The sequence below is a fragment of the Aotus nancymaae genome, unplaced genomic scaffold (assembly GCF_030222135.1).
Source record: "Aotus nancymaae isolate 86718 unplaced genomic scaffold, 86718_ANA_hifiasm-v0.15.2.pri h1tg000011l, whole genome shotgun sequence".
Taxonomy (NCBI): Eukaryota; Metazoa; Chordata; class Mammalia; order Primates; family Aotidae; genus Aotus; species Aotus nancymaae.
The window spans coordinates 60,020,433-60,038,812 of record NW_026988422.1 but is presented as its reverse complement, the minus strand read 5'-3'; the positions used below and the strand labels follow the sequence as shown (position 1 = coordinate 60,038,812).

At 48.4% G+C, this 18,380-nt stretch overlaps 1 protein-coding gene across 3 annotated transcripts in view; it reads right to left on the bottom strand.

The window, feature by feature from the left end:
* Positions 1-18,380, bottom strand: part of ESRRB (estrogen related receptor beta) — a 187,720-nt gene that overhangs the window by 83,264 nt on the left and 86,076 nt on the right. Inside the window, exon 1 of one of the 3 annotated variants that reach the window (XM_021675017.2) lies at positions 701-858. The exons of the other annotated variants lie outside the window; for them this stretch is intronic. Coding sequence (XP_021530692.1) covers positions 701-795 — 95 coding nt within the window. The 5' untranslated portion in view covers positions 796-858. Of the gene's footprint in view, positions 1-700; positions 859-18,380 lie in introns of those variants that run through there. 3 annotated transcript variants of the gene reach the window in all.

Genomic DNA, 18,380 nt, shown 5'->3' with positions numbered 1-18,380 from the left:
GAAATGCAAACCGCCACCAGACCCAGAAGGCACTGCGTCCACACACCACGCTCAGTGCAACACACAGATTACCTCGCTTCCTGTTCACAGCAGCCCTATGGGGTCAGAACTATTATGATCTTGTTTTACAGATGAAGAAACCCGGGAGCCGCCCCTGCTGCATGTGTGTTGGGAGAAAACACCTGCTGCACGTGTACAAATAAGTCATCAATGACCATAAAGTCACGGGACAATGAAGTATCCCAAAGCAACATGATAGGGTCACACACACATATTCATGGGACCCTGGGAGTGCAGAGAAGAGGTGTCTAACCTTCTTTAGGGGAAGGGATTCAGGGAAGGCTTCCTGGAGGAGGAGTCTAGGCTATGTCTTGAAGGACAAGTAGGTGTTTGCCAGGCCAAGAAGGAGAGAGGGTGGCAAATGGCGTTCTGGGCTCTGAGACTGCATGTGCAATCACAGAGAGAGTGAACAGCAATATACAATCAAGGAACTGGAGGTGGTGCGGGAAGCCTGGAACACAGGTGTGTGGCGGGGGCGGGTGGGGGGCCGCAGGAAGAAGGCAGGTGGGGGTCTGTCAGGAGACCAGGATGGACAGGTGGGCAGGGGCCAGCTAGGAGATTCAACAGCAGGGGTTTCGACATCACCCTTTGAGGGGTAGGCTCATCACACCAACAGCACAGCGGTGCAGCTTTGCCTCACCTGACCGTCTGCAACCAGTTCTTTGCAAACTGCCTGGACAGTCCTCTCCTGCAATGTTGGGTCTGGGTAGGGTGGTCACCACTTACTTTCCCCATCAAGGAGACCCAAGGCTCCAAGAGGTAAAATGACCAGTCACCACACAGCTGGCTTAGAACTCAAGACTTCCTTTTTTTTCCTTTCTTTCTTTCTTTTTTTTTTTTTTTGAGATGGAGTCTTGCTCCCGTTGCGCAGTCTGGAGTGCAGTGGTGCGATCTCGGCTTGCTGCAACCTCTACCTCCCGGGTTCAAGTGATTCTTCTTCCTCAGCCTCCCAAGTAGCAGGGATTACAGGCGCATGCCACCATGCCCAGCTAATTTTTGTATTTTTAGTAGAGACAAGGTTTCGACAAGTTGGCCAGACTGGTCTTGAACTCCTGACTTAGGTGATCCACTCGCCTTGGCCTTCCAAAGTGCTGGGAGTACAGGCATGAGCCACCAAGCCTGGCCTCTTTTTAAAATTTTTCTACAGGCATGAGCCATCATGCCTAGTTAACGTAATTTAATTTAATTTTTTTTTGTAGAGATAGGGTCTCCCTGTGTTGCCCAGACCGGTGTTGAACTCGTGGGCTCCAGCGATCCTCCTGCCTTGGTCTCCTAAGTCATTTGGATTACAGGCCTGAGCCACTGCAGCTCCGGCCTTCTGCTTCACAGTCCTGTTCTTATTTCCCCACCCACCTTTCTATGCAATACAAATGCATGAGCAAAGTTAGCTATTTAAAGGAACCCCGCAGCTAATCCTGATGTAAACGGAAAATCTTTAAGCAAAGCTAATAATCACTCCACAATCCAGCAGTTATATAATTCTGGATTTTTTAGTACTGCATCAAAAGCTGAGGTATTCTGGTCCCTACAAAACCTTTGTCGAGGGAGGCTGGGGTTGGCATAAAGATCTGGTGAAAAGGTGTAGCTTGCAAGGAGAAGGAGGATGGAGGCTCCCAGGTCTACAGCCTGGTGGAGGAGCCAAGACCTTGCCGCTTCCAGCCGGGGCAGGTGGGAGAGGGGTACAAGGTACTTGGTGGTGGGGAGAGGTAGAGGGGTAAAGAAAGGGGCTCAGGTCCCCACAAGACTGAAACCACATCAGCCAGGTTGTTCCACGTCTTCCAAATACCAGGAAACAAGAAAGGAAAGTACCTCCACTCCTCAGAAGGGGAAACTGAGGTACGGAAAACATAGGAAGCCATTTCATCTATTCCTTTCCCCCAGGAGCATGCCCCAAACCCTGTGAACAGCTTGGATTGCAATTGATGCCCCTGTTCTCAGTCTCCCTGATTTGATTGTTCATCCCTTGAGGGCTGAGTCCGAGGTCTATTCTTCTTTGTGTGTCCCCCAGCACACAGCAGAATGCCAAGTAAACAGCAGGTTCTCAATAAATATGAGTGGGAATCCAAATTGGTTCACTTTACAGAAATTAGATTCACAACAAGAATAAAGAAGAATCAAGATGTTGATTTAAAATTGGTAAAGAGACGGGAACAAAATGGGAAATCATATTTATCAAGCATCTCTTGTATACCTGGCACTATGCTAATTGTATTTAAAATAATACTAGCTTGTTATATAGATTATGTTTACAAATATTAAATATTAAGTAATAGTGTGATAATAACAGAAAAATACTATTCCTATAGTTGAGGCAAATTGCACAGAGCGGATGAGCAATGTATGAAAGCATCTCTAGCTAGTAATAGCAATAATCGCTATTATTTATTGAGAGATTACAACGTGCCAGGTACCATGCCATGGTATCATGCCACCCTCCAAAGAACGCTGTGGGTTGATACTGTGTTTGTCTGCTAAGAAGCTGGATGCTGACTCTAGGTTCTAATGCCACACAATTTGCAGAACGTGCTGGCACCAGCATCCTCCTCCCTGCAACACACACAGTGCCCAGTAGGAACTGGGCAGAACTCAAGATGTGGAAAAAGCAGGCAACAATTCACTCAACACATTCCACCTCTCACTCTCATAAAGGGGTACTGAAGTGAAGGAGACCCTAGTAAAGATGCCCTTGCAAGTTTGCATCCTGGTTTTTTTTGGAGACGGAGTCTTACTCTATTGCCCAGGCTGGAGTACAACCTCCACCTCCTGAGTTCAAGTGATTCTCCTGCCTCAGCCTCCCGAGTAGCTGGGATTACAGGCGCCCGCCACCACACTTGGCTAATTTTTGTATTTTTAATAGAGACAGGGTTTCTCCCTGTTGGCCAGGCTGGTCTTGAACTCCTGACCTCAGGTGATCCACCTGCCTTGGCCTCCCAAAGTGCCGGGATTACAGGTATGAGCCACCGTGCCCAGACTTGCATCCTGTTTTTAGGATGCTTGGACGTAAGTGGACAAAACAATAGCATACGGATGGACCCATGAAGAAAGGAGTTGGGCAGGGGGTGGTGGCTCACGCCTGTAATCCCAGCACTTTGGGAAGCTGAGGTGAGCAGATCACTCAAGATCAGGAGTTCAAAACCAGCCTGGTCAACATGGCAAAACCCCATCTGTACTAAAAATACAAAAATTCGCCGGGCATAGTGGCACATGCCTGTCATCCCAGCTACTCAGGAGACTGAGGCACAGGAATCACTTGAACCCAGGAGGTGGAGGTTGCAGTGAGCTTAGATGGTACCACTGCACTCCAGCCTGGGTGACAGAGTGAGACTTTGTCTAAAAAAAAAAAAAAAAAGGAATTGGAGAAGTGAAAACTCAAATGTTTGCTGTTTAGCTCTGAACAGCCCCTTCTCTTTTTGAGAAGGGCACATAAAAGAGCATATGATTTCACAGAAAGACCCCAAGATATAAAGCCAGACCACATTCACTATGTGGATCCTGGCCCTGCCACTCACCACTGGGCACTTAACCAACCTGTGCCTCCATTCTCCATCTGTAAAACGGGAACGCCCAGATTTCCCCTGCAGGTTTCTTAGAGGGATTAAGAAAGCTGTGTATGAGTGCACATGGAAAACTTTTGAAAATATTGTAAGGTTCACAGAAAACTTGGTAACTGTGGTTACTTTTAGGAAGGCTGTCCAGAGAACCAAGGATTAAAGGAGAAAAAATACCCTACCAGCCGTTGCCTGCACTCTCACGGTGTTTGACTTTTTTGTTACATATGTGAATGTAGTACTTTTTTTAAAAGACTGAAAAATGAAACAAATTTACATATAACGGCTCAATAAATGCCAAGCAATACAGCAGCAAATCCTTGTGTGTGTGTGTGTGTGTGTGTGTGTGTGTGTGTGTGTGTGTGACCTGTCTTGCTCTGTCGCCCAGGCTGGAGTGCAGTGGCATGAACTTGGCTCACTGCAACCTCCACCTCTCGGGTTCAAGTGATTCTCCTGTCTCAGCCTCCTGAGTAGCTGGGATTACAGGCATGTGCCACCACGCCCGGCTAATTTTTGTATTTTCAGTAGAGATAGGGTTTCACCATGTTGGCCAGGCTGGTCTCAAATTCCTAACCTCAAGCGATCCACCCTCCTCGGCCTCCCAAAGTGCTGGGATTATAGGCATGAGCCACCACACCCGGCCTGGTCCTCTTAAAAGTTTGCTTCATTCTCCTGCCTGGGGCAAAACCATCAGAAACACACACCCTTGGCAATCTCACGTACGGTTTATACTCCAGGACCTGCACAGAAAACCCTTCCCTTCTGCATTTCCTCAGCCTTCCCACCGTCTCCCATCCCCATCCCCCAAAAACCCTCTCCCCAAAGGAGCCCCCTCAGCTTGTTTGGCTAATGTATTCGCAAACCAAATTAGGGGGGCCCTGGCTCCCAGGGAGGTCCCCAAGCCAGTTGCTAGATGCAGGGAATTAGATACCATCTCATGCTCAAATCCGATTAGGTCCCACCCCACCCCCACCACATGCAAAAGCCCACTTTCTAATCAATTTTACAAAGGGCCCTCTGCAGATATACACTAATGGTATTGAGCTGAGATCTTTAAACCAAGTCTGCGAGAAGTCTGCAGAGATAAAATGGACATACTATATTAAGGAGGAAGCCAGTCGCCATGGTGTCCTTCCCTCCAAAGAGAGAGGGACTGGGGGTGCAGGCAGAGTGTTCGCTACAGTCAAATTTCCTCCTTTCTGCAGCCTCGACTGCTCTTTCTCCTTTAAGACTTAACCCCCACTCCAACTCCTTCCCATTTATGTTGCTTGTCATTTAACTTTCACCCACTAGAGACCCAATGAGAGATCCAGTAACCGATATGTCCTTTCTCCCCTAATCCTTGGTCCTCAGGCAGCCTCCCCAAAGGGAACCATTGTTACCAAGTTTTCTGTAAATCTTGTAACCTTTTCACAGACATTCCATGTGCACTCATGCACAGCTTTCTTAATCCCTCCAAGAAACTCGCAGGGGAAGCCCAGGTGTTCCCATTTTACAGATGGCGAAGTGGAGGCTAAGTGCCCATTGGTGAGTGGATTAACACCTGACTCTGCCACTTACTACCTGCATGGCCTTAAGCTCAGCCTCTCTGGGCCTCAGGCTGTGCAACTGTAAGATGGGAGTGAAAACAATACGCTCTTTCTCAAAGATTGAAGGGATAGTGCGTGTAATATGTTTAGAACAATGCCTGGTTGAAATGAAGCACTCAATGGAAATGTGCTCTTACTTCTCTACACCGCCGCGGTTACTCCTCAGGTATTTTATGACATTCACACCCTTCACGTAGAATGCCTTTTCCTTTTCCTTCCTGCAGGAGCTTTCCCCTGGCCAGTTTCTCACTCTCTCCTCCTAGCTCCTCCAGTCCCTTGCTCGGATTTACCGAGTGCCTGCTGCATCCCAGCTCCGTGCACCTGGGGGCTGCCACTGCTCTCTACAGTGCTTATCTTTTTTTTATTTTTATTTTTTGAGACAGGATCTCACTCTGTCACCCAGGCTGGAGTGCAGTGGTGCGATCTTGGTTCACTGCAGCCTCAACCTCCCAGGCTCAAGCAATCCCCGCACTGCCTCAGCCTCCGAAGGAGCTGGGACCACAGGCATGCAGCACTACACCTCTCTAATTTTTAAAAACACTTTTGTACAGACAGGATCTTGCCATGTTGCTTAGGCTGGTCTCAAACTCCTGGGCTCAAGCGACCCTTCCACCTCAGTCTCCCAAGGTGCTGGGAGCACAGGCACGAGCCACTGAGCCAGGCCTGGGGCATCATTTATCAGTTAAGTTCTTCATGGACAGACAGGAACTCTTTTCTATCTTTTTGTCTTCGTAGAAGGGGCTGAATAATTGTAGAGTTATTCAATTCTACAATGACAGAATTGAATATGAATCTACATGCTATAGAATGAACATGAGCATAAGTCAATGAGTGGGGCCAGGTAGCCTGAGGTGACTGTGAACCTGGTCATGTGCACTTTTTTGGGGCCAAGACCTGAAGTCTCTCAAACCTACCTGTTGACTCAGGGGCCTGAGTCTGTACTGCAGATATAAATAACTGCAGCCGGACGCTGTGTCCTGGAAGACAGGCCAGTGCATATGTGACCTGAGCTCTGTGTGCTGCCTGGTGTCTGTCCAAGGGCTGGGCGGCCGGGACCCCGTAGTCCCATGTCAATGGTCACCCACCCAGTGGTTGAGCTAGAAGAATTCAGAGGCTGCTTGCCAAGCAAATTAGGCTGAGAGGCTCTGTCTGGCTTTCAGGAAGAGAGCAAGCTAGCTGCCTCCCTCCATGTGGGTCTCACTGGCTTCGGCTGCTCAGCCTCCCAGTGCTGGCACCTCTGTGCCCCTTTCCAAGGTCACCAGACAGTAATATGGTATTTCTACCCTCCTAGAGGCACCCAGACCACTCCTACAAGACAGCATAGTCTGCATCAGTGCCCAGACACGAGGGTTTTGGACTGAGTGTGAATGGGCCATGTGGCACTGCTGGCCCGACTGGACCCAGCTTACCCTCTGAGCAGCCTGTGTGGCCTGCAGCTCCCAAATCACTGGATCACGTCTGGCCTAAACAGAACAAATGGGAAAGTCAGAGTAAGACTGCACTTAGATACCAGACTCTGGTCCTGACACCAGAGTCAAAGTCAAAGGGTTTAGCCTGGTGGTTCTGCTCTATGCAGCTTCTTCCGCCCTCAAACACGCAGAGGGGCAACCCCCAGCTCTAAAACCACTGGCTCCAGAGTCACGTTGCATTTCAGTTCAAGACAGTCTGTGGATCTACTCAGCAAAATGTGTCCTACTCAGCAAAATGACTAAAAAATGACAACTAGTTGTCAGCGAATGCAGCATCAGTATCACCCAAAGAGTTTGTCAAATTCAGATCCCTGGGCCCTGCCCCAACCCATTGATTCAGAATCTCTGGGGATGAGCTTCCGCCTGCATTTTAAGGACTCCTATGAAGACCTTTGCAAACAGACAATGTGCTGTGACTCCTGGGGCCAATGGCACGTCAGCTTATTCTTTGAAGAGTGCATTTTCTCACCTGAGTCTCCCAACAGCGATGGAGGCAGGCAGGGCCAAGATTCATTTATTCATTTGCTCATTCATTGTGCCAACAACCACACACTTATTGTAGAGCCTGTAGGTGCCAGACACTGGTGAACAAAACACATTCCCTGGCCTCAGGAAGCGGATCAAGACAGCACGCACAAGTGAAGAGACGGATCCATAACAGGGGCTCTCCCTAGCCTCTTAGTCTGCTTCTTTGTCTATACGGCATCAGCGGCTTCTTAGCACTACATCTTGTATTAGACAAGGATGGGGCACTGTTTTTTTTGAGACAGAGTCTTGCTCTGTCACCCAGGCTGGAGTGCAGTGGCATGAGCTCTGCTCACCATAACCTCCGCCTCCTGGGTTTAAGCAATTCTCCTGCCTCAGCCTCCCGAATAGCTGGGATTACAGGCACCAGCCACCATGCTCAGCTATTTTTTTTTTTTTTTTTTTTTTTTTGTATTTTTAGTAGAGACAGGGTTTCACCATGTTTTTTTCTATTTTTAGTAGAGACAGGGTTTCACAGGATCACTTCTAACATCATGATCCGCCCGCCTCGGCCTCCCAAAGTGCTGGGATTACAGGCGTAAGCCACCGCACTCGGCCGATGGGGCACTGTTTTAACCAATGTGACGTTTAAGTAGAATCTTCAATGAAGAGAGGAAGGGAGCTAATGCGTATCTGGAGAGTTGAGGGAGAGCTCCCCAGGCAATGGGATCAAGGTTCAAAAACCCTTTCACAGATTAAATGAACTAAATATCAGAAAACCATTCAGAACCAAGCCCTAACTCCCGGCCCCAACCCCACCCACCACCCTCAGAGACCCCGGACATCTCCAGTCAATGCTTCCTTTTTCGGCACTTTCTCTCCTGCCCCTTCCCCCTGTAGTTTCTCAGGGCTGGAGCAGGGTAGGTTTGTCCACTCGGCACTATAGGCACAGAGCTTCTGGCCTTTGAGTTTTTCCAAAGACCTTCAACATGCCTGAAATAGACAAATACATTTTTAATCCCCAAATATGACAAGGAAAAATGCAAGATCAAAATGTTTAAATGTGTAATTAAATGTCCACAAAGCACAACCTAATGTCAACTTGCTTCATTAATGGTATATTTGTAAATATTTTATGTTGGAAAATCACTGTAGGTTAGATTTTCTTTCCCTTCTTTTAAGATAGGGCCTGACTCTGTCACCCAGGCTGGAGTGAAGTGGCACAATCATAGCTCACTGTAACCTGAAGTTCCTGGGGCCTCCAACTCCTTACCCCTTGGCTCAAATGACTCTTGCCTCAGCCTCCCTAGTAGCTAGGACTACAGGTGCATGCCACCGTGCTTTTTTTTTTTTTTTAAGACAGTTTCGCTCTGTTGCCAGGCTGGAGTACAGTGGCATGATCTCAGCTCACTGCAACCTCCACCTTCTGGGTTTAAGCAATTCTCCTGCCTCAGCCTCCCAAGTAGCTGGGACTACAGGCACACATCACCATGCCCAGCTAATTTTTGTATTTTTAGTAGAGACAGGGTTTCACCATGTTGGCCAGGACAGTCTCGATTTCCTGACCTTGTGATCCACCCACCTCAGCCTCCAAAAGTGCTGGGATTACAGGCATGAGCCACTGCGCCTGCCCTTTTTTTTTTTTTTTTTTTTGTAGAGACAGGGTCTCATCACATTGGACAGGCTGGTCTTGAACTTCTGGCCTCAAGTGATTAACTATCTCAGCCTCCCAAAGTGCTAGGATTATGGGAGTGAGCCACCACACCTGGCCTAGAATGTTTTAGTGAGAATTTTTGAGTTGGCTTGAGATTTTCCAAGAAATCATAGCTTATTTTAAAGTCAATGAATCACTGACATCCAAATAATTCCAAACAATTTTTAACCCTTCCCAATAATTTGTGCAATACAGTTCTAGGAGTGAAGTATTTAATACAGATGCTATGATACAGATTTGTGAGGACTGTAACAGCCTTGGGCTGCGAGCTGGCATGGCCATGTGATAAGCTGCAGGAGCACAGCAGGGGCAATGACTTCAAGGGAGGCTCAGAGCCTAGGACCCTAGAGGCCAGGCTCCTTGGGGCTGGGGCAGGAAGCGGCAATGTAGCCAAAGGGCTAGTGCTGTGGACAGACTGAGGGAGCCACCCAGCAAGCAGTGGTCTATGAGGGGCCCCCAGTCCACCTGCACACCTAAAGAGGAGCAGGGCCAGCCCCCACAGAAGCCACTCCATCCACTGCAAGGAAGTGGCCCTGCACCCTGGGTCGCTGCCCTTCCAGACAGGAAAGAGCACAGGATGGAATGAGAAGGTGGGTCCCCAAAGGGCAGGGCGGGGCTTGAGCCCAGGAGAGAGGAAATCAGAGTGGAGGGCACTGCCAAGGTCCCAGGGTCTCCATGGAGACACGGGGATGTCAGGGGGAGGCTCGGCACGGAGAAGGGCTAAATCCGAACGGTGGTTTGGCTACAACAGGGCCCGCGCAGATCCCAAGTTTGTCCATTTCCCTTGTGGTTGTGTTTGCTGACCTTCCTGATGTCTCACCCTGGGTTCACCGAAAAGTCCCCTGGAAGCATCCTGCCTCTTCTGATCATGCTCGTGGACTCAGATGCCCAAGACAAACCTCCCATACTACCTCCCAAGGTAAGTTACAAGGAAACACCTCCATTATCAGTTCATCCACCCTCTAGGTTCTGGGCCTTCTTCAGTTCGGTGAACCAACTGGGCACAGTGGCTCACACCTGTAACCCCAGCACTTTGGGAGGCCGAAGCAGGAGGATAGCTAGAAGGCAGAAGTTTGAGACCAACCTGGCCAACATAGCAAGAACCTGTCTCTACAAAAGTAAAAATACATTAGCCAGGTGTCGTGGTGTAGTGATGCGTGCCTGCAGTCCCAACTACTTGGGAGGCTGAGGTGGGAGGATTGCTTTAGCTGAGGAGTTTCAAGGCTGCAGTGAGCTATGATCACACCACTACACTCCAGCCTCAGTGACAGAGAGAGGCCCTGTCTCAAAAACAAACAAACAAACGAACAAACCCAAAAACAAGATCTGCAAGCCCATCCTTCCTACTGCCAAACAGCTTCTGAGGCCTCAGGCTTAACACAGGAGGAGAAGAACTCAGGGCATTGCTTTAGAAACCAATGCAACCAGAATGTCAACATCCAGCTGGATTTGTCCCCTTCTGAGGGACTTCCTGGGTCCCTCTGTCCCTGTTCCTTCATACTGAGTCCTCCTCTATAAGGGGAATGACCATTCGAGATTTACTGCCCACAACAAAATACTCATCTGGTTACTGTGCCCCATTTATCATCTCCGAGTTAGGGACCTCAGTGGCCAAAAAACCAGCTCATTCACGTGGTTCCAAATGATTTTGCTGCTTTGAGAAAAAGAAAAGTCAAAACCATCATTAAGTGTATTTTCAAGAGGCTGGGCTGGAGCTGTTGCCAGAGAGGATTCTAAGCACTGGGAAGCAGGGGAGAAAAGGAGGTAGAAACAATCAAGGAGGAGAAGGTGGAGGAAGAGGTGAAGGCAGCTGTGACACCGACGGCCATTTCCTAGAGGGCTCCGCTGAAGGTGTAAATTCTAGGACATTAACTAAGAGATCACAGCCCATGGTCTGGCCATTCATTCATTCATTCACAATATTTATTAGATACCTCAAAGTTCTGGACACCATTCTGGCAGGGAAAATGAAGTCCCTGGCCTCAGGGAGCTTTTATTCTAGTGGAAGAGACAGATAATTATATTATATAATACTATGTAAATAATTTAAAAGTACTTTGTGATACAGGAATACATTTATGTGTGGTATGTATCTATACACACATATGCAGACATACTGCTCATGGGCACCTCTGTGGCCAGGGCCCTGGTGAGTACTGGCTGCTGAAGACACACACATACACACACACACACACACACACTCATGACTCTTTCTTTCTGGAACACCCTAATGCAAAATAGGATGCAGCAACCTTGTTCGTGCAGCAGACAGCACGCCAGATATTTGAGATTACATAGACTTGTCCAAGTCACACCAATGATTGGACCACGGGAAGGTCCTGCTCCCAAACAGAAGGACCTGTCACACCTCCACCTTTCTGGCACTCTCAGGGACCCTCTCCAAGGGCACCAGAACCTTGTGCAGCAAGGAAATGTGGAGCTGAGCAGGGTCTGTCTGTCACCAGCAAAGCAGATGATGGCTCAGAACACCCTGAGCTATGCTCTGCCTTTCGCTGTAAAACGTGACCACATCTTACCATCACACAAAGTCTGTCTTCCCTAACAATACTATGCTTCCTCCCATTCCCTCAGCTCTTCATTTTCCCTTTTGCCATAAAAAAATATCCTGTGAGTTAAGGGCTTTCAGATAAACAGTTTGATTTCATGTCACATGCCTGGTAAGGTTTCTGTTTTGTTTGCTCCTAAAGGTTTCCCAGCCACACAGTGGGCATCAGGGTGGTAGAGTGGTTAAGGGCCCTGTTCTAGAGTCAGACAGCACTAGGTTCAAATCCTGATTTCCCACTTGTGAGGAAGTCACACAACTCAGTGTGTATTTCTTTATCTGTAAAATGAGACACTGGTTCCTAATGCAAAGAGTGTTTGAAAAGATTAAATGAGATCCTGCATATAAACCACTTAGCACTCAGCCAGTACTGAGTAAGCACCCTCTAAGTGCAGTAGAATTACGAATTCTGGCTCGGTGTGGTGGCTCACACCTATAATTCCAGCACTTTGGGAGGCCGAGATAGGAAGATTGCTTGAGCCCAGAAGTTTGAGATCTGCCTGGCCAACATGGGGAGGCCCTGTCTCTACAAAAAAATACAAAACTTAGCCAGGTATGGTGGTGTATGTCTGTGGTCATGTCACTGACTCCAGCCCTCCAGCCTAGGTGACAGAGCAAGACCCTGTAAAAAAAAAAAAAGAAAAGAAAGAAAGAAAGAGAAAGAAAGAAAAAGAAAGAAAGAAAAGAAAGAAAGAGGGAGGGAGGGAAGGAAGGAAGGAAGGAAGGGAAGAGAAAGAAAGAAAGAAGAAAGAAAAAGAAAGAAGAAAAAGAAAGAAAGAAAAGAAAGAAAGAGGGAGGGAGGGAAGGAAGGAAGGAAGGGAAAAGAAAGAAAGAAGAAAGAAAGAAAGAGGGAAGGAAGGAAGGGAAGAGAAAGAAAGAAAGAAAGAAAGAAAGAAAGAAAGAGAGAAATTAATTCCCAGAACTGGGTGGGATGTCATGCCTGTAGTCCCAGCTACTTAGGAGGCTGAGACAAGAGGGTAACTTCAGGCCAGGAGTTCAAGGCCAGCCTGGGCAACATAGCAAGACCCCGATTTCAAAAAAATAAATTAAAGAAAGAATTCCCAGAAAGTTCTCTTGAGTTCTTTCACTTTGGGATGCAGCTTGACCATGACAGGGCATGGAAGTTTCAAAAGGCACCGCAGCCCCAGTCATGGACAGGCCACCTTCTTGCAGTGGCACAGCAGTGTCTTGCTTATGTTACATTTCCAGGGCAGTGTTTCCCAACGGATAGTCCCTAGAGCCTAGTTCCATGGGATTCCACAGGTATCATGGCCCTCGTCTCCTTCCCTCCTCCCCAGTCCCCACAAAGTACCATGGCCAAATAAATAAGGAAACACTTGGGTGAACAAATCAAATAGGTTTCCAGACCGCAGTCTCAGAATCTTTAATACATTGCTTGACGTGGAGTGTTCAGATATTTGGCCAAACACTATTCTAGGTGTTTCCATGAGGGTGTTTTTGGATGAGATTAACATTGAAATCAGCAAATTAAGTAAAGCCGATAGCCCTCCACAATCATCAAATCAGCTAAAGGCCTGAAACAAACAAAAAGGCAGACCCTCTCCCAAGAGAAAGAAAATTCTTCCTGCCCAATGGCCTTCAAAATGGGACATCAGCTTTTTCCTACCTTTGCACTCAAACTGAAATACTGGGTCTTCCTTGGTCTCAAGCCTGCCTGCCTTTGGACGAGAACCACAATGTTAGCTCTCCTGGGTCTCCAGCTTGCTGACTTACCCTGCAGATCTAGGGACTTGTCGGCTTCCATAATCACGTAAGCTAATTCCTTATAATAAATCTCTTTGTATAATAAATAAAGGATAGACACACACACAGTCATGCATTGCTTAATAACAAAATGGATCGTTACGAGATTTCATCATTGGAACATCATAGAGTGTACTTACACAAACCTAGATAGATGGTATAGCCTACTACACTCCTAGGCTGTATGGCAAAGTCTATTGCTCCTAGGCTACAAACCTGTACAGCATGTGCACTAAATACTGTAGGTAACTGTAACACAATGGTATGTGTATATCTACACAAAGATAAGGTACAGTAAAAAATGCAGTATTATAATCTTATCAGACCCCATCATATACGCAGCCCATCATTGACCAAAATGTCATTTTGCGGCACATGACTAGATATCGTACTGGTATTTTTGGAGAACTCCCCAGGAGGCTGTTTTCCCTGAGAGCGTCCTGCAATATTGAAGTTCCACGAATGCTCAAGGAATGCTGCAGCTGAAGGTCAGAATCTAAGAGGAGGCCACCGCTCCCCACCCACTGCCCAAAAATTGGGGCTACCACCAGCTGCGTAACACTGGGGTGCTCCCTGAAGTACTCTATCCCCACGGTCCCCATTCATCATGGTGTCTTTCATCTGAAGTCTTCCAGGCTATAAACACCAGTCAGCATGGGGGATTCCGGAAGGCTCACTCTTTCATGAATGACAATTCCCAGTCTGTTTCCAGGCTTCCCCTTTTGTTCCCTTTTCCTATGACACAGGATGTTTTGCGCCTTTTCTCCTCTCAACCCTCCTGTGTGAATATTGAACAGTGTAGGGCTCAGCAGTGGCCTGGGCCTGAGCTGTGACCACCATACCCAGGGTAAAAGCGTAAAAGGAGCCCTTCTTCTCACACCTGTGCCTGGCAACTCCCTGCAGGAGGCCAGGGCTCAGAGCACAATCAGGGAGAGCCAGAGGACAGTGCTCTCAGTGCTGCTCAAACCAGAGGAGAAATCTGGCATCTCTGGACCTTAGAACCAGCTGCCCTCTGCACAGCGCAGAAGAGCAGAGCACAGCGGGGAAGAAGAGAATTCCCCGGCTGGATGGAGCCCCACCCATAGGAGCCTGCCCATTGGATGAGACGGATATAAACAATTGTTCCTGTGTCTTCACTCTCTGTCCTCAGGATCCCTACAGAGACGTAAGGCGCAGCCTGAGGACACCTGGTTTCCAGTTTCTGGATTCTAGGCCAGTGGTTCCCATCTTCCAACCACACAGGATAATTCCCCTGCCTGTTCACTACCACCCAAACTGGGACCAATACAAGGTTGATTCTATTTGTGAAGTGAGAACATAAAACATGGGAAAAGGTAACCGGGTACAACCATCACGTTACAAAAGAAAAACTATTTTCATATCCCAAATGAGGAAGACCCTAACCCGAGAATAAAGGACAGACTTCAACAGAAGCGAGTCCTTTTGGAAGGCTCCTGGCTGTTGTCATTTCCTCATTTTGTTCAAATCTGCAACAGTCTTTAGACTGAAGTCCATCTGCCACTATTCAGAGTTCTCTGCCCTGTGCTCTTTCTCCCCAAATTGTGTTCTCAGCTTGCTATTTTCTTATTCAAAACTTCTAAATCTCTACCTTTCCCAGAATGGCTTCTCTAGAAGTTTTCCCAGAAGGAAAATGTTGGCCGGGCACAGTGGCTCATGCCTGTAATCCTAGCACTTTGGGAGGCTGAGGTGAGTGGATCACCTGAGGTCAGGAGTTCAAGACCAGCCTGGCCATCATGGTGAAACCTCATCTTAAAAAAAAAAAAAAAAAGAAAGAAAGAAAATGTCAAGGGATGGGAGTACACAAAGTACCCACTTGAAAGGCTTCCACTGCTAGGCTAATTCTCAAGAGCAGATGAGGTACCAGGAGCAGGAGGGGGTGCATGTCCTTCCTCCCTTCTCTCCCCATCTAGACTCTTGCAAGCTCTGGCTCCTTCAGCCCTCGCAGCCAAAGCAGCGTGGGTTCTGTTGGGTAATTTGCAGGTTTGGCTGGGAAGATGAGAAAGGTATAGGCACCTCGCTGGGCCATTATTTATTCTGCGTGGATCAGGGACTGAGCCTGACCTGAGACAGTCACAATTACCCCAGTTCCTCTGGACACCTATGTGACCTCCCACAGAGTTTGCTCCTCGAAACGGCAGCAGCTGGTCAGGAGCAGTGGGGTGTGACTGCAAAGTCAGGAGACCAGTTGTGACCAACCGATATTTATACACCCCGGTGAGTGCTGTCCCCTTCCTCATGGTCACCTTGGGCATCTCTTCCCGGTTCCCAGGGATGCTGGCTTTGGTCAAAGCATTTTTGGAGCTCCTCTTGGGAGCTGCCTTTAAGGCCAGATTATCTGAGAAATAGAGTCACATTCTCATTTTCTTTGTAGTCAAAAATCGCTTTGCTCAGCTCTGTCACCCAGCTAATTCCCTAGACTTGCCTCCAAATGACCTTGGCTGCCTTAAACATTAAATCTGCCTCCAGTGGAAGAAGACTTTCCATCAGCGAGCATATTCAAAAGGGATGATGAGGGCTCTGAGGGCATAACAAGGAGGAATGAGTGGCGGGGGCATTGCTGGGAAGCCTCCCAGGTGCACACCCAACCTGTGTCAGCTACCTGATTTCACTTAGCCTGGCATGGACCCAGGCAGTTGGGGTTCTCTTATCCTCATTAGGCAGATGAGAACATGAAGGCTCAGAGGCTAAGTGGCTTGTCTGAAGATCACAGAGCAATACCAGGGAACTCCTTGGACTCCGTCACAGGGAGCTTCCTGATGGGTTGTCAAAAGCATGGGACTTTTTTTTTTTTTTAATAGAGACAGGGTTTCACCATGTTGGTCAGGCTGGTCTCGAACACCTGAGCTTGTGATCCACCCGCCTCAGCCTCCCAAAGTGCTGGGATTACAGGCATGAGCCACCGCGCCCGGCCGGGACTTCTTTAAATGAAGATATGTGTGCACTGGTTAAAACACTCAGCCAGCCAGCAAGCCATCCCCATCTGCCCTTCACACAGTCACAGGGACCTTCCCTCCCAGACTATTCACATCTGCTGTTGGGACCCACCTGCAAAAAAGGCAGGCTGCAGCCAGGTGACAGGTGATAACTTCAGCCCCTAACTTCCTGAGTTCAGCCAGACACTTGGGTCTCAGGGTCTCCATCAGGAAAGTGAGGATTAAAAGAATCCCTAACCCACCTATGCAACTGCATCCTTTCTGTCACCTCCCACAGTCCCCTCAACAGACAGAGAGGATGAACCAAATCAAATGCAGGGTGGGGGTGGTGAGTTGGAACCTAGGAGGCAGGCAGACCTAGGCTGGAGTCAGACTCCACGATGTACCAGCTCAGCAACCCGGGCAAGGCACACACCCTCAGTGTCAACACCTGTAAAAGGAGGAGCTGAAGAGCTACCTCACAGGGTTGTCACAAGGGTTCAATCAGCATGTGTATCTGGTACCTGGAATGGTTGACCCTGAATGCAATGCCCAGTGCCAGCCAGCCTCTTACCCCACACATAAGCCCCCTTGACTGCCTGGAGAGAGGCAATCCTCTCCTCTGACCCCTTTCCCCACAGCCCTACCCTCCTTCCACCCACTGCACCCTGCCAAGAAAGGGCACTGTCTCCCTACTCTAGGGAAATACTAATGAAAGGTGACAAGGTAGTAAGCGGCAAAGCAGAGACCACCCCATTTCCTGGCGGCCTTTGAACTCTGATGGGGGAAGCAATGACAAAAAGCAGACTCGGTTTCCAACAGAGGGAGAGAGATTGAAATACGGGGTAACTATGTGTCTTCCTCGGGTGTGTCCAGCACAGTGGATTCTGGAGGTGGCTCTAGGCTTAAATGCCAGCTTTGCCTTGTGTCGGATCTGCGACTTTGGGGGTGCTACTCAACCTCTCTGAGCGCCCATCTTCTCCTCTGGAATATGAGGAAAATGCATGTGCCTACTTTGCAGGACAGTTGTGAGATTCACAAGTGCTAACCGGGTAACGCACGACACACTGCGCCTGGCACATAGGAAATACCTCGATGCGTACCAGGGAGCAGGGCTATTGAACCAATTTTCCAACAAAGCACAAGCTGGCATAGGAGGCACTGCCCTGTGTTTAAAAGGCCAGATGTAAAAAGGTGAGAGGATATCCAATGAGGCCCTGCACGCACCCATCCTCTGCTCCCCATTGATATCAAACAAAAGGGTTTATTCAAAAGGGTAAAGTGTGCAACAGAGAGTTCGAGCCCCCGCCTGCTGTCGTATCTTCTATAACCTTCCAAACAGGTCAACTTTGCATGCACAGACCTCCTACCACAGGTGACTTTCTGCTCAGGAGGTAGCGCATTTCTGAGTACCAAACATCCAGGTTAATCAGAAGGCCCTTCTTTTAAATGTATTATTATTATTGTTATTATTATTATTGAGACAGAGTCTCGCTTTGTTGCCCCGGCTGGAGTGCAGTGGCATGATCTCAGCTCAGCGCAACCTCTGCCTCCCAGGTTCAAGGGATACCCTGCCTCAGCCTTCCGAGTAGCTGGGACTACAGGTGCACACCACTATGCCTGGCTAATTTTTTTTTTTTTTGTAGTTTTAGTAGAGATGGGGTTTCACTATGTTGGCCATACTGGTCTCGAACTCCTAACCTTGTGATCTGCCCACCTCAGCCTCCCAAAGTGCTGGGATTGCAGGCATAAGCCACTGTGCCCGTCCTGTATTAGTATTTCTGAAAAATAGAGATGAGGTCTTGCTACGTTGCCCAGGCTGGTTCCCAACTCCTGGGCTCAAGCAATCCTCCTGCTTTGGCCTCCCAAAGTGCTGTGATTAGAGGCATGAGCCACCAAGCCTGGCCTGCCCCAAATTATTTTGTCCCAATTTTTGCCCAAATTTTGTCCAATAAATCTATTTTTGAATTACTTTAAAGCCAGCAAGCCCAGCCTTCGTAAAGAAAATATGAATCTGTGACTGAAGCTGAGATTCCTAGGGTAAGGTCAAATGCCACACAACACTGACACCCCGGGTGGGGTACCTGGCACTTCGGCTGTTTTATGTGGGTAGTATCAGAGGGCAGAGAAGAAAGTCAGAGCTGGTCACGCCGGGGGTTCTGCTGCCCAGACTAGCCCTGGGGGACTGGCCTGCTGGGTTCTGTGAATAGGGTCTTGGCTGCTAGGGGGTCCTGGGTCACCTCTGCAAACCCCCTCCCGAGGCATCTGAAAGATG